General features: G+C 35.7%; 1 protein-coding gene across 1 annotated transcript; it reads right to left on the reverse strand.

Annotated features, from left to right (window-relative positions):
* Positions 1-6391: 6391 nt before the first annotated feature.
* On the reverse strand, positions 6392-7498 carry LOC113307921. Its single transcript, XM_026556388.1, has 2 exons — positions 7143-7498; positions 6392-7002 (listed from the first exon to the last, which is right to left on the reverse strand). Exons 1-2 carry the CDS (start codon positions 7392-7394, stop codon positions 6583-6585), a joined length of 672 nt encoding a protein of 223 aa, XP_026412173.1. The 5' UTR covers positions 7395-7498; the 3' UTR covers positions 6392-6582.
* Between the last annotated feature and the right edge of the window lie 7412 nt (positions 7499-14910).

The following is a 14910-nucleotide window of genomic DNA, read 5'->3' on the forward strand; positions in this document are numbered from 1 at the left end:
TTGCTAACAACACCCTCATTTGTTACTAGGGCACCATCCATCATATCAGTGCCAGTACTTGTTATATAGCGAGCCAGAAATTTCTTACCCTCCTCAGTTTTACTCAACACTGCATATTCTTGGTCAGTCATAGATAGCTTCCACTTTTTGTTCTTGTGCAAGTCTCTTACAATCAACATCCACATGATCAATCACCCAACAATCCTTATATATTTTTTATGGTTGCATCTCAAAGTGATAAATGACCCACTTTCTTTAACCATTAGGTAAATCATACCACCCACCTCTTCTCAAAGGTTCTTTAAGTTTCACCTCCACATACACTGTACTTGTAACACTTCCATTAGGAAGTCGTTTCCTACCTTCAGGTAAAACCCTTTTTACCATGTCTTTACATATTTCATTAATCAACTTTTCGTTCAAGATAATATTACCAAGACTTCTTAGTTTAACGCTCGAAGTACGGCGTTCAAACTTATGTTCCTTGATTGGAGTATTTGGATCATAGCTTATCAAGGATAACAAGTGACCCAAAATGTCTCATGTTTTATCAAGAACTCCTTCTGTAATACCCGGTATTTTTAGTTATTGTTTCGGGTCGGCTAATAACCGAATTAATTAACCTTGTGGCATAGTTTATTATTCTTTGGCCTTAACCTAGGTGGGTTGACTGAACTAGAAAGGCTACAAATTAGGGTAAAAATAGAATAGCTAATAAATAATAAAATAAATATTTTGATTAATAGAAAAAGAAAAGACAAATAAAAAAAAATAAAAAAAATAATTAATATGATGTATTATTATTAATAAGAGTAGTATTAATATAAGAATTAGTGTATGATTTATAAAGGAAAGAGGGAGAAAAGAAATAGGGGTTACAAACATAGATTAGAGAGAAAGCTAGGAGAGGAAGATGGAGTTAGACATTTTTGGAGAAGAAAATACGTAGAGGCTAAATGAAACTAAGGTAGAATGCTAGACCCTTTCCCTTTTGGTGTTTTTCTTCATGTATTTTCTTGTATGATTTTGTATTGTTAGGTTTCAGAAATTTATTCGCATAATTATGTATATTAAATTGATAATCAGGCTGGTTCTTGTGGTAGATAACATGATTGGGTTTTACTGGTTAATATTTGAGAATAATCCACCGTAAATTCACCGTTGAATATTTCTTGTAATTTGGTTAATACTTTCTGAAATTATGGACAGTTTCGTTTTTCTGTGGTTTTGATGTTCCTAGGAAGTCTTAATGATGTTAAAATGATTAGAGGTCTTAACAAAAGTTGTAGATAAATGTCTTATCTTTCATTGTGATTCGTATTTCCTTAATTTGGGACTAATTAAGGGTGCACACAGGTTCGGCTCGGTTCTTGCCGAGGCCTAGTATCTGTACCTCCCTAGCCTCAGTTCCTATTTTTTGGACCGGTACCTGTACCTTTTACCTCGGTTCCGGTACCATTCAGGACCAGTACGGTACCAGGGACGGTTCCGGTACTAGTCTCGGTCCTTAATTTTTCCAGACAAATTTTTTTCTGTTAAGAACCTGTTTTACTGAGCAACAATATATTAAGAAATATCTCAAAGCACAATACATATAACAACTAACAAGTAGCAATAATACTAGCAAAGAAAAGTGTCAAATATCATGTCTTGAAAAACTGAAAAAGTAACAAGTAGCAAAAGACTGACAAACACAGTCACTCACACACAATTAAACAATAGTCTTACTAGATACAAAAGTAACAAGTAGCATTGGACAGTGTTGGTAAAAAAGTAACAAGTAGCACTGGTGGAAAATACAAAGTCTTGAAAATCTATTCCATGGCAGCAGCACTGGTGATGGTGGCATTATTGTTGATAGGACCAAGTACCGCTGCAAAAACAAGTAATAGCAGTTAACCAGTTAGTAACTACTAGTTTAGTACTAAAAAATTAACCGCAGACAGCCAAGGTAAATAGATAGTGCTCTTTAAGTGCTTCCACAAATGCAGAAAACAATAGCCTGTTTGAATGTATTATCATCTATCTATCACTACAACCAACTGATAGTTCATTCACAACAATTACATGTATTCTAAGATTCAAATGACTACATACACTCGAAGATTCAATTGACTACATTTCTAGTGTAAATAGATAAACAAAAAATGGAAGCATAAAGAAATTAAAGATACAAATACAATCCAATCATTGTATCCATGAACCAGAAATTAGCTTCCATTATAGCTTCTTTCTGCAAAAATTTACATTTCCCCTCACCCTAGAATAAATTTCGACAGGCATATAGCAAACTCTAACTTACTCCTAGACTAGACCCAAAAACTCCATCAACAGAAAACATAAATAAACTCCATCATTTCTGATCTTTTTCAAACATAAATATCTCCACAAAGTTCATCATTAGAAACCCCATATGGCCATATCACTCTAAATATCATGTCTAAAATTCACAATTACTAAACATAAAAACCCAATTTTTTACAAAGAACACCCAAAATGAAATAGGATAAAATCACAGTCCAATAAATAAACAGAGGAATAAAGAAACGATTTACCTTTGGTTGAGATTAAGGGTGCAGAGAGATAGCAGAAAATTCCAAAACCCTAGAATCGGTCATGCAAATCATTATGTTATAAACTTATAATCAAACTAATGAAGCTCAAATTAAATGATACAGATCTAGATTGCATCTTACCTAATCAAATGATTAAGAAATCAGAACAGATAGATCGAGATTTCGGGTACCCAACAGATAGATCGACCACTCCTCATTCTAAATTTAATTGAACACAAAAAAGGAAGAAAATAATCAAAATCAAAATAAAATAAATAAATAGAAACATCACAATTATAATCATAATCAAAGAAATTAGTTACCTATTGTAGACTTGTTGTTGAATGAATCAAAAAAACAGTGATGGATTGGTGGCATGTTCTTATGAACACAGTGATGGAGGAGGAAAGCGGCGAAAAAGAAGAACTGAAGAAGGAAAAAAAAATGAAACACTTATGCTTCTAAACCCTAGCCTCATTTCTGTATATACTAGAAATCCACCACAGTCAGATTATATCTAAATCTAACATTCAATATTGATCGGTACAATCGGTATGGGACAACATGGGATATGGGTAGGGCCGAGTACCTGTACCTCCCTAGCATCGGTTTCTATTTTTTGGACCGGTACCTGTACCTCCTTTCTCGGTTCGGTACAAAAAAGGTACGGTTCCACCGGTTCCGGGACGGTCCGGTTTTTCGGTCGGTTCCTGTGCACCCTTAGGACTAATATGAATTTATGGTGAATATTTTGGTAAAATGATGTTATCTTCCTAGATTTCGTGATGCTTTTGTAAAATCAATATCTTTTGATTGAGTCGCTAATTTGATGTGAAATTTGAATATGTTATACATGATGGTGTCAGGAATGTTCACTAAATATTTGAAGACGATCATACCAAGTTATCATTATGAAACATATAAAATAAAATTCTGCAGTTAGTGTAATTACTTAAATGGTTGAAAGAATTACATCGTTAGTTGGGTTGTGAACTTATGACTTGTTGATGAAGTGGTTTGGAATATCAAAATGCATATTGTATGATATGCTTGTTTGGATGGCGGTGCCCGTACCGAGGATATACAGATAGGTGGGGCATGACCCAAGGATACTCGTGCAACAATAGTGTGAATTTATAAATGAATGAATATATTTGTTTGATTGGCGGTGCCCGTACCGAGGATATACGGATAGGTGGGGCACGATCCAAGGATACTCGTGCAAGTGAAGTTGGCGGTCCCGTGCCGAGGATACACGGATAGGTGGGACACGAACCGAGGATACTCGTGCATTTAAGATAATTTGATAGATTGTGAGTTTAGTTGATGAATATACATATATAGTCCTTGTAGTTGCGTCGTATACTCTTGTTGTACATATTCTCTTTGATTGATTGGCATGTTTTCATATATTTTGAGAAAGGGAATGTATTCTATTGAGTTGTCATCTCACCCCAATTGACATTCCTTGCAAATTTATAGAAGTTGGAAATGGAAGCTAGAAATGAGTAGCTTGGTGATTGCATTGTTTTCTTATATTGCATGAAGTGTAAACTGAATTAAAAAAATGTTTAGTTGAAGATATTTTGAACGATGTTTAATGTATTCATATGCTTCAATTCATGTATAAAAGTTTCAATTATGTTCGGTAAAAAGTAAATTAGCAAGATTAAATATACGCATAAGTCTCGTTCCGACCCGTAACGCCTTGAGTTCGAATCTCCATATGGATTTGACCCTGATCCGGAGCTCGGGGTATTACACCTTCACACGAATCTTTTTGTTGGAAACGGAAAAGGAAGAGATTAGTTCCTTTTCTTATGATCTTATATTTTCTGTAACTTCTCCAATGTGCATTGATTTCTTTCCTCACATCTTCATGGTCCAATGGCTTTTTGAACATGATTTTGCCTAGCAGGCTGAACGTATATTTATCAGTATCTTGTGCTGAGATCTGAGCAGTTGCTACGATTCTTCTTATTGGCCTTCTTGGTTCAGTTCTGATCCTTGTCATTTGCATGTTTGAGTTGAGATTCTCAATGTGACTGTTATCTTGAGACACCATTTCTTCACACTGTTGTTGAATGATGTAAATCTTCTTGGGAAAAGTATACTGGGTTTTAGAGTTTGTATTGTTTACTGAAACCCTAAAGTGATTTATATTATACACAGGATATCTAATAGGGTTGTAAAAGATAATGGATGAATGCATATCTTTTATTTTCCATTTTTGATGAATATGGCACATATAATACGGGTTGATAGTTTTGACTTTATTTTTTGAATTTGAAAAGTGGGAAAGTTTCCAACTACACTGCTACAATCACGGAGCTGAAAAATCAGAGTTACTACTAGGAGATGTCGTGTTGACTGGGTAATACTAGATGAAAACATGAGGTAGAAGATCTAAGCTACGCAAGGAAGATGGAACAAGGTGTTAGGGACTTGATGGAGCAATACCAAATATTCAGACGACTTTTGAATCCACAACTATGAATGGAGAAACCAAAATACACCATTGTTTTGTTGAAGCATACAATACTGTGACAAACATCAAGAGATGCGACCTTTTTAAATTTAATCACTGCTGATTAACCACCACTGGGACTACTCGAGAATCAATTATGGAAACCTGCAGAAAGCATTAAAACATCATTAGTTAAGAAGAGACTTACTTCTGACAAATGAAGATAAGAACTTAAAGAATTGGAGCCTGTTTTTCTAAAACTTTCTACAAGCGTTTTAAAAACCAGCCTAAAAGTATTTAGAATACATAAGAAAATATTCAGAAAACAGATTTGATCGGAAATTGTGTATTTAAAACTAAAGATCATTTGAAATCATAAAATATAGATATATTTAGATTGAAATCATAAGATCAAAAAGAAGTTTTCATGTTTTCCTAAAAATTCGGTGCTTCTCTCTCTCCCGTATATGTTATGTTTGACTTGACGAATTTACAAGGAGTCTTCCCTCAAACAGTTTACACTCTTAGTAAAGAGTAGGGGTGCACATACCCTACCCATACCCGCCAACTCTATCCTACCCGCCAGTTTTTTAACCGTATCCTATCATATCCACTATTTGGCGGGTAGGGTGGCGGGTAAAAATTTTCTTAACCGCCAGTAAACGGGTAGGGTGGCGGGTATAGGCCATATCCTACCCACCCTACCTAGAAGTGCAATACCCTACTCCTACCCGCCAACCCTACCCTACCCGCCAACCCTACCCTACCCGCCAGTTTTTTAACCGTATCCTACCTTATCCATTATTTGGCGGGTAGGGTGACGGGTAAAGATTTTCTTAACCGTTGGTAAACGGGTAGGGTGGCGGGTATAGGCCATATCCTACCCGTTGTGTAGTCCTAGTAAAGAGTAAGGATCCTCTTTCACACTCTTATTCTCGCATTATCTCACATTATAAGTTAGGAAAAAGCCTTTTGTTTCTTTTTCTTGCTTTCTAATAACGGTAGATATGCTGGATCGTATATTCTCTCTCAGATTTAACATTTTCCCCTCCAATTGAGCATCTTGCCAAGAGTTACCATAGAGTACATGAATCATTTTTTGGTTACACTGATAAATTTTGAATCACTAGTAAATTTTCACTAACAATGTAGATTCGGGTCTTGAAAAAATCACTTATCACGCGACATATTATGTGTCACTTGGCATATTTTAGATCACAATGCAATTGTTGGGTTGCAGACTAGTGGGGCACAATTTAAATCACCATGTAGATTTTGGATGACAGCAATAAATCTTAGGTCATAGTACAGATTTAGGATAGTTAGAAGACTTGTGGTCTCATGGCAATTATCCAGACACCGAGTCTAATTATGGCCACATGATCAGTCAAATAATACAAACAAGCTACAAACAATAATTTGGCATATTTCAAACAACTGAACTGACAAGATTAAAGCTAATTTAAGTAATACTGTATAAACTAATCTATAAACGAACCAATTGAATTTTGGCAATTATGGATTAAAGGGCCATTTACACATGATGGTGAATAGTTAAGTTCATATTCCTGCCCACGTCCGGAGTCTGTTCTCCAATAATTGAATGTTATATTCTGGTTGAATTCTTACTTGAACGGTATGAGCAACTTTGCATTCAGTTCTATATTGATTCTCGAACACTATATCAAGGTTTTCCTCTTCAAAAATTCTGAACAGAGATGAAGTTAATGCAACGTTCTTAAGAACGGTTGTGTTGATAAGTATCAAGTCTTCTATTATAGTTATCTTGATTGATGGCACAAATGATTTAACATCATCTCCATCTTTCTCGAAATCACTGTCGTAGTCTATAGAAATATTTCCTAAATCATCTTCGTCTTCATCATCGCTCTTTGATTCTTCGTCAGAATCCCTCTCATCTGATGGGATCTCACGAAGCTCCATATCCACTTCTGTTGCTTCTTCATGCCTTACCGATATCTGTACATATATAATTAGAAACTGATTAGTTCCAAGATATAAGTACCACTGGAAACCAAATTATATGAAATGAGAATATTTTGTTCTTATCCATGTTTAGCATAAGCAACATCATACTAGTGGTCTAAACATGTACGTACCTGTTCTTGAAAGGCTTGAGGAGGAGGCACCATGGACTTGAGCTTGGAGAAGAGAATATATTCTTTAATTCTACGTTGAAGGAGAAGATTATTCTGAAGAATTTGTTGAAGGTTATTCCTATCGTTGTTCTTCCTAATTGTTCCTGCTCTTACTACAATTGGATTGTTTGTTCTATTTGTTGTGGTGGTGGACGATGAAGGTGAGCTCGACGACGCTACACCGTTGACAATATTATTCTTCTGGTCTTTCATTTCTCTCTTCCTTTCTTTCTTCTTCTTTATAATATGTTTTCTAGAGAAAATGGATAACAGGCTTAGCTAGAAACTAAGTTGAGATACTAGGAGATGAGATTTGTGAATATATATAAGCTGGCCTAGGGTAATGAATGGATGAAACACTTCTTGGCTAAAAACATAACGGAGTGAACCCACCCACGAGGTTCTCGAGGGGAATCCCTAGTAAAATATAAGTGGCCCTTGTATAGATATTTGTATTTTTAAATTGGATAGTTCCTTTTTACTGTTCCCATTACTACCCTTCAAGTTGTTTGGGATTATTAGGAAATTCTTGAACAAGTCAGGCATGACAACAGGGCCTACTTTTAGAATCGAATTGTTTCTTCAACTGATAATTAGCACCGGTTAATTGGGCCCTGAAAACTAATTAGGGCCTCATATTAGGAGACAAAAAAGGTCATCCAAACCTAATTTCAATAACCTCTTATCCAAATATTTTAGGTAATGGCTAATCTACCCTTATGTAATTAGTGATATCTTACTTAATTAGTGTTAATCTTACTTAATTCAATTTTAATCTTTTTTTTTTTTCAAATTTTTTGTTTGCAAAATTTTTTTCTTCTTTTGCCCAGATTTGTATGAAAAGTCGTCATGGGAGTGAAGTATTTCAATGACGACTCTAAATAGTCGTTAATGTTTCAAAAACGTCGTTACTATTACAAAAACGACCCACAAGAGTCGTCATTGTTTCAATGACGACTCTAAACAGTCGTTAAGACATATAAAAGAGTCGTTATCTTCTTCGAAGAGTCATTAATGGCGGAAATACATTACAGGGTCATCATGGTCGTGTTCAATATTATTACGATCCTTTAATGTATTTACGCCATTAATGACTCTTCGAAGAAGATAACGACTCTTTTATATGCATTAACGACTGTTTAGAGTCGTCATTGAAACAATGACAACTCTTGTGGGTCGTTTTCGAAACAGTAACGACTCTTGAGGGTCGTTTTTGAAACACTTCAATATCTTGACGATTTTTCATACAAATTTGGGTAAAGAAAAATAAAAAGAAAATTAGAAAAAATAACAATTAAAAAAATTAAAAAAATTAAAAAATAAATAAATATTAATAGGGTGACACATGACACAATCATAAGGGTTGGGGTAATCTAGTCTTTTCATTATGTTTAGACACCCCTTATCCTCTTCCCTTGAGTGGGGATAGGAATCTAGGGCCCCTAATTAGTTTTCGCCTTTTTGGGGCCCTCAATTAAGCGGTGATAATTAACTATACCAACTGGGTGTCTATTTGGACTGGAGTTAAACTTTTTGAACCGGGATAACCAATTGTAGTAGCATTAGCTAGTTTTGGCTTTCCCAAACTAGTCATGATTTATAAAACCAAATCAACGATTAGAAGAATATAATCAAATCAACGATTAGAAGAATATTGTATACCCTGATATTTAACCAAGAAGCCTATAACAAAAAATTTATATAAAAAAATGGAATAGTGTTTCAAAGCTCTGACCATGACGTCACATTTCTGACAAAAAATTTTAGTTCTCAGATTTTTGCTTTATGATTCATCCAAATAATTTCAGAAGTACCTACATTACAATCATCAATTTACTAAGTTTCTTTATCAAAATCTTCACCAATATGTACTCCTATTCAACATCATTAAACATCAAAGAAATTCTTCAAAGGGAAAACATTAAAAGTAGTATTCAAGGTAACAACGAAAGTTTCAGACATCATAACACCCTGCCCAAATTTCTTACAGACCAAAATATCAATACCCATTATCAACATTACCACCGGAAAACTCCTCCTACAGTTACTACTAAGTTCACCATACAAAAACTATCTTCCTCCTGTTTCACAAGTTCTATCAACAACACTATCCATCAACAATCAGAGACTAAGACACATTCAACAAAAGACGACCGAACAGAGAAAAAACTAAGAGGATTTGTACTTTCATCAACAGTAAAATTCAGAAGACCAGGAGTAAGCATCGAGAAAGCCATTTTGGAAAAAACCTGTTGATCATTTTCAAACTTTTCTCAAAGTCTGAAAATTTGGCTGCTTTCGCTACCCCAAAAGAGAATTCTAAAAGTCATCTTCATAGTAACTCCAATCCTCATCTTCTTCATCTTGTGCAGTGTAACTACTACCTGATAACGCATGAGAAGTTTGATCATCTCCATATGAAGTACTCCCGTCGCTACTTTCTTCCTCATCATCCTCATCACTTGCAGCACCCAAAATCTCTTCACCATCATCACTGGATTCTCCCTCACGCATGGTTCTGGCAAAAATCTTCGGATTGGCTCTCTCATGATCAAACCGCCTGCGAAGCTTCCAATCAAAGTACCTTTTCATCCTCTTCTTGTCCTCTGCAGTATCAGAATCCACTTCACTGGTATTTACTTTTTCAAACGGATACTCAAACCCACCATCAGAACCTTTTTCTTCAAAATCACTCTCAGTCGCACTGTCATACCTTGGGAATTTCTCGTGCCTTTGAGATCTCTCTTCTTCATTTCGATCAACCCTTGCAAAATGCTTTGGCTTCAAAGCAGCAAATAAAGCATCAATTTCTTCTTCCTCTCTTATTTTCCTCTCTTCCTCCTCTCTCTGACGAAGGGATGATTCCCATGCTCGTCTGTTTATCTCTCCCTGAATCTCGTTCCCCAATTTCATTATATCTTCTAATCCTAACGAAAAAACAAGATTCTTGGCTTGGTTGTACTCATCCGAATTGGCAGGAACAACCGGAATGGGGTTACTGGAACTTTCCATTTTTCTCTTTAATCTCCCTGAACTTTTCCTCTTCTAGTAATTTTGATAATGACTTCCAAAACCCCCCTTTTAAAGACCACATTTTGCCTATTAACTGCCATTTATGGCTTTTGGTTAACAGTCTTGTCGCTTGGTTATTCACGTCCCTTCAAAGCCATGCGTATTTTTTTCAACTTCAACATCATAATTACCCTATAAAACCCTACTTTCAAAACCTAACCGCTTCATTAGCCATAACTCCCTGTGGAACTGTCATCAAGAGGAGTATTGGTAGGTCATATAATTTTGAGAAAAGTTTTTTGGGTTTTAATTAAATTTTTTGATTTTATGCAGACTCGGAGTAAGCAACACCTGTCGAGAGGCACCATTGGAACCTGGGGTATGTCTTCCAGTTGGGTTATCTCCATGTCAAACCTAGCCCACATATCAAATTTCCAGCTTAAAAACCAAACCTTCTCTCAAAACCCAAAAGCTCAAAATAACAAAATCAAACCTACCACCTCATACCACAAACAAAATTGTGCTTTAATCACTTTTGGCTTCTTATACATACATCCTCGTATATACAAGAGAAAAGACAAGCCAATTTATTGCTTACCAACCTTGTATTTCATCATGCTTATGCACCAAATATACATACTTGCAACAATATTTTCTTGTATTATAAAACACAGTGTAACTTTGGACTGTCATTACCAATCCCACGTGCGCAGGAAGCTTCATTCTCTTTCACTATTTCAAATAAACGTGAGAGAAAGGGACACAGGAAATATAAAGGCTTTCAACTCAAAAGTAAGAACAGAATGATACCAAGAATGTTTCACCAGTCTTCCTCTGAACACTTTTCAAATCTTGATCAACAATCCTAGAACACTCTTTTTAAGGTTCAAAACCCACTAAAAGATACCTTTTTCTCTCATCTCTACATCATAGCAGTCTGCCAGTTCTATCAGAGATACACCAATATTAGATTCCTTTCTATCCACCTCCATATAATAATGTTTACTCCAACCTCTTCAATCTATATCTCTATTCTTGTTCAATTTATAAATCACATGGATAACTTTGGATCACCTGATAATACTCTCATTCCAAACTTGGATATTCAACACCTTATTATCCAAATGGCAGAAGAATTAACTCTACCTTTATCTCTTTCTGAGCTTGTTTTCATTGATAAAAAAATCATCTTAGCTGAATCAGATAACAATTGGAAATGGTGTATGGTTGGTAATCTCTGTTGTGAAACCCTTGTTCCCACCCCTTTTATCCGTTACTACATCTGTAATCAATGGCCCCTTGCTCAAACACCTACTGTCACAACCTTCAGTGGAATAAGGAATAGAGTGCTTATAAGGTTTTAGCAGAAGATGACTTCAACAAAGTTAACTCTCAAAGACCTTGGTTTGTTTGTGGTTACTTAATGGTCCTCAAAGTAGTTCCTTTAACTGGATGGCCTGCAAACTATCAAGTTTCTTTCACTGAAGAACTCATGTGGTTTATCTTATGTAACATCCCAAAGGAATGTACTGAGTTTGAAGATCTCCAGAAACTCACTTTCAAGATGGGAGAATTGATTGAAGATCAAAACCCATTTGGAAACCACCCTCTGAAGAAGAATGTCAAAGTTTGTGTTAGAGTTCCAGTTCAAAAGGCTCTCCCTTCTAGCATCCCCCTATTCACCAGTGGAAGAACTCAACCTTTTTTGATCGAATGTAGATATATTAAGGTTCCACGATACTTCTGCACTTCCTGTCGAGTGATGGATCATAAGGATGCAAACTGTCCTTCTTGGAAACTCAAACAGAAGGATATCAAGGAAGCAGCTTATTCTAACGACAAATACTCTCTCCCAGCTGTATCCAAGCTTATGATGCCACCGAAAGTAGCAGAATGACCATCTTCTACTTCTTCTAATCAACTAAAATATACCATCATGTCCCAAAGTGATATAGTTCCAGATAAACAGGATGAATCAACTGTCGTCGCTCAAAATGATAGAGGTTAATCTAAGGAGAATGTTCATCACCATGAGAAACTATTCAAAAAGGCTAAATGATCCATGAGTAATCTTCAGATGGGTCCTTTCGTTAATCGATCTACTGCTCTAAAAATATTTGATGTTGGCCCAATTCAATATAACTCAACTCAAATGAACAATGGATTACCAGTTATCTTCAAACAAGTTACAACTCATAATGTTACTATTGAAGCCTCTGTCCAGATCCCTGAATTGCTGAATCGTGGTCCTATTCGTACCTCTAACTCTTCAAGGAGAATCAAAATAGCCTCTGTGCCAATTCAGACTTCTACTATTACTAGAGGAGAAGTCAATTCTGCAGCTGCTGAGCATGATGCTTTATATATCCTGAAAAGGAAGATTAACCCAGGAGCCGATCTGAGGAAACATACTAGAGCTAGTTCCTCTACATTAGCTAGCATAGTGGTTATTCCTGAACAACATGAGGTGTCTAACTATATTATGCTCAACTTTGTCCTTCTATCACTAAATTGGGATATTTACTTACCATCAATTTATCAAATTGTACCCTCAATATCCACTCGTTGGTTGAACCTTATGGTAGTTATATGTTCCTGTCGACGAATCCCCAAGTAACAATGGTGTTTGCAATAATTCTCTTCACAATGCTGCTACTCTGAGTCTCGATTCTACTCAAGATATTTCTCAAATGGGTGGATCTAGCAATTCCCAACTTGGTGATAGTTCTGCTCCTACCACTCAGGTAAACTCAAATCCTTCTCCCCGTGTTATAGATAATCTTAGTACCTCTAGTCCTATCAATCATTTCCCTGTCAACAATTTTAATTTGGTTTGATGGAACATTAGAGGATTCATAAAGAAAACTGTTAATAAAGAACTTAGTCTGCTACGTAGAAACATAAACCCTGACATCGTTTTTTGTCGGAAACAAAAATGAACAAAGATTTGGCTGCTAGAAGATTAAGAAATATGGGCTTTCCTTGCACTTTTAATGTCCCAAGCATTGGGAGGAGTGGTGGTCTCGTGCTTGCTTGGAAAAAAGAGATACACCTGAACATTATTTCATCCATCTTGAGGGGCATCTATGTCACATATAATGACATCATTCACTCTAAAATTTGCCACATACACTTCATACATGGTGAACCTAATAGTAGTCTAAGGAAAGCCTTTTGGGAAAATCAATGTCAGCTACCCCTAATAACACTGGATGATCCAGTTTGCTTTGTAGGAGACTTTAATACTCTTTTAGGTACTGAGGATAAAAATGGTGGTCTAGAATTTGATGATTCTGATTTTGAATACCTTAGAAATCTATGCTATGTGTTTAACTTGCATGATCCTGGTTTTTCTGGTCCCAAGTTTACTTGGTCCAATATGCAACAGGGTCCTGATCTTATTCTTGAAAGATTGGACAGATGTCTTATTAATCAATCTGCTGAAGTTTTATTTCCTAAACTTTGTGTCATTAATTTACCTAGAGACTAATCTGATCACTGCCCTATGCATATAGGTTTTAACTTTGAAGACATTTGTATGCCTAGGCCCTTCTATTTCATGGCTATCTGGATTTAGGATTCTACTTGTAGAGACATTATAGCTAATTCTTGGTATATCAATGTGATAGGTTTCCCTTCTTACAAACTTAAAGTTAAACCCCCGAGTACCAAGAAAGGCCTTAGAAATTGGAATAAATCCTCTTTTGGTAATATTCAAACCAATATATCTACCACTAGGGGAGAATTAGTTGATATCCATACTTCCAATCCCACTAATTCTAGCTCTATACCTAGACTTAGAGCCATATTAGAGTATCTATATAATCTAGAGGAACTCTATTGGAAGGAAAAGTCTAGAGAGGTATGGCTTATGGAAGGTGATAGAAAATCACCCTATTTCCATAGAGTTACCCTCTTTGGAAGAAAAAGAAATGTTATTAGCTGGATTAAGAATTCTTCTGATACTATTCTAACTGATAGAAATAGTATTGGCAATTCTTTCATAGATTATTTCAAAGCACTTTACTCTTCTCATCCTCAACAATTCCAAGATGAGATTCTTCAAGACCTCCATGTCAACTTCTCTGAAGCTGATAATGCTCATCTAAACTCTCCTCTTTCCCTAGAGGAGATTAGCTATTTTTCAAATGGGAGGGAAAAAAGCACCAGGACCTGATGGTTTCACTGGTCTTTTTTATCAAAAGCACTGGATATTGTTGGGGAGGATGTCATTGATATGACCCAAACCTGCTTCAGAACTGCACACATAGCAAAAGTCTTTAACCATACAAATATTGCTCTCATTCCCAAAGTGCCTCTTGCTAAATTGGTTTCTCAGTACAGACCTGTTGGTCTGTGTAACTTCATTTATACTCTCTAAGACTTTAGCCAATAGATTGAATCCTTTTATGAATAACATTATCTACCAAAATCAAAGTGCCTTTATACCTAAGAGGGTTATTTCTGATAATATTCTTCTAGCTAATGAGGCCATATTTGTTGTTAATCACAATGACAAAGCTAAAGGAATTGATGTTGTTAATCTTGATATGTCCAAAGCTTATGATAAACTGGAATGGTATTTTCTTGAGAATGTTTTCAAAAAAAAATGGGGATGTCTGATCACTGGATAAATCTTATTAACCAGTGTGTTTCCTCTGTTTCTTACTTAATCCTCCTTAATGGTAGTCCCATTGGTTTTTTCAAACCAGAAAGA

Source organism: Papaver somniferum, chromosome 9, assembly GCF_003573695.1.
Source record: "Papaver somniferum cultivar HN1 chromosome 9, ASM357369v1, whole genome shotgun sequence".
Lineage (NCBI taxonomy): Eukaryota > Viridiplantae > Streptophyta > Magnoliopsida > Ranunculales > Papaveraceae > Papaver > Papaver somniferum.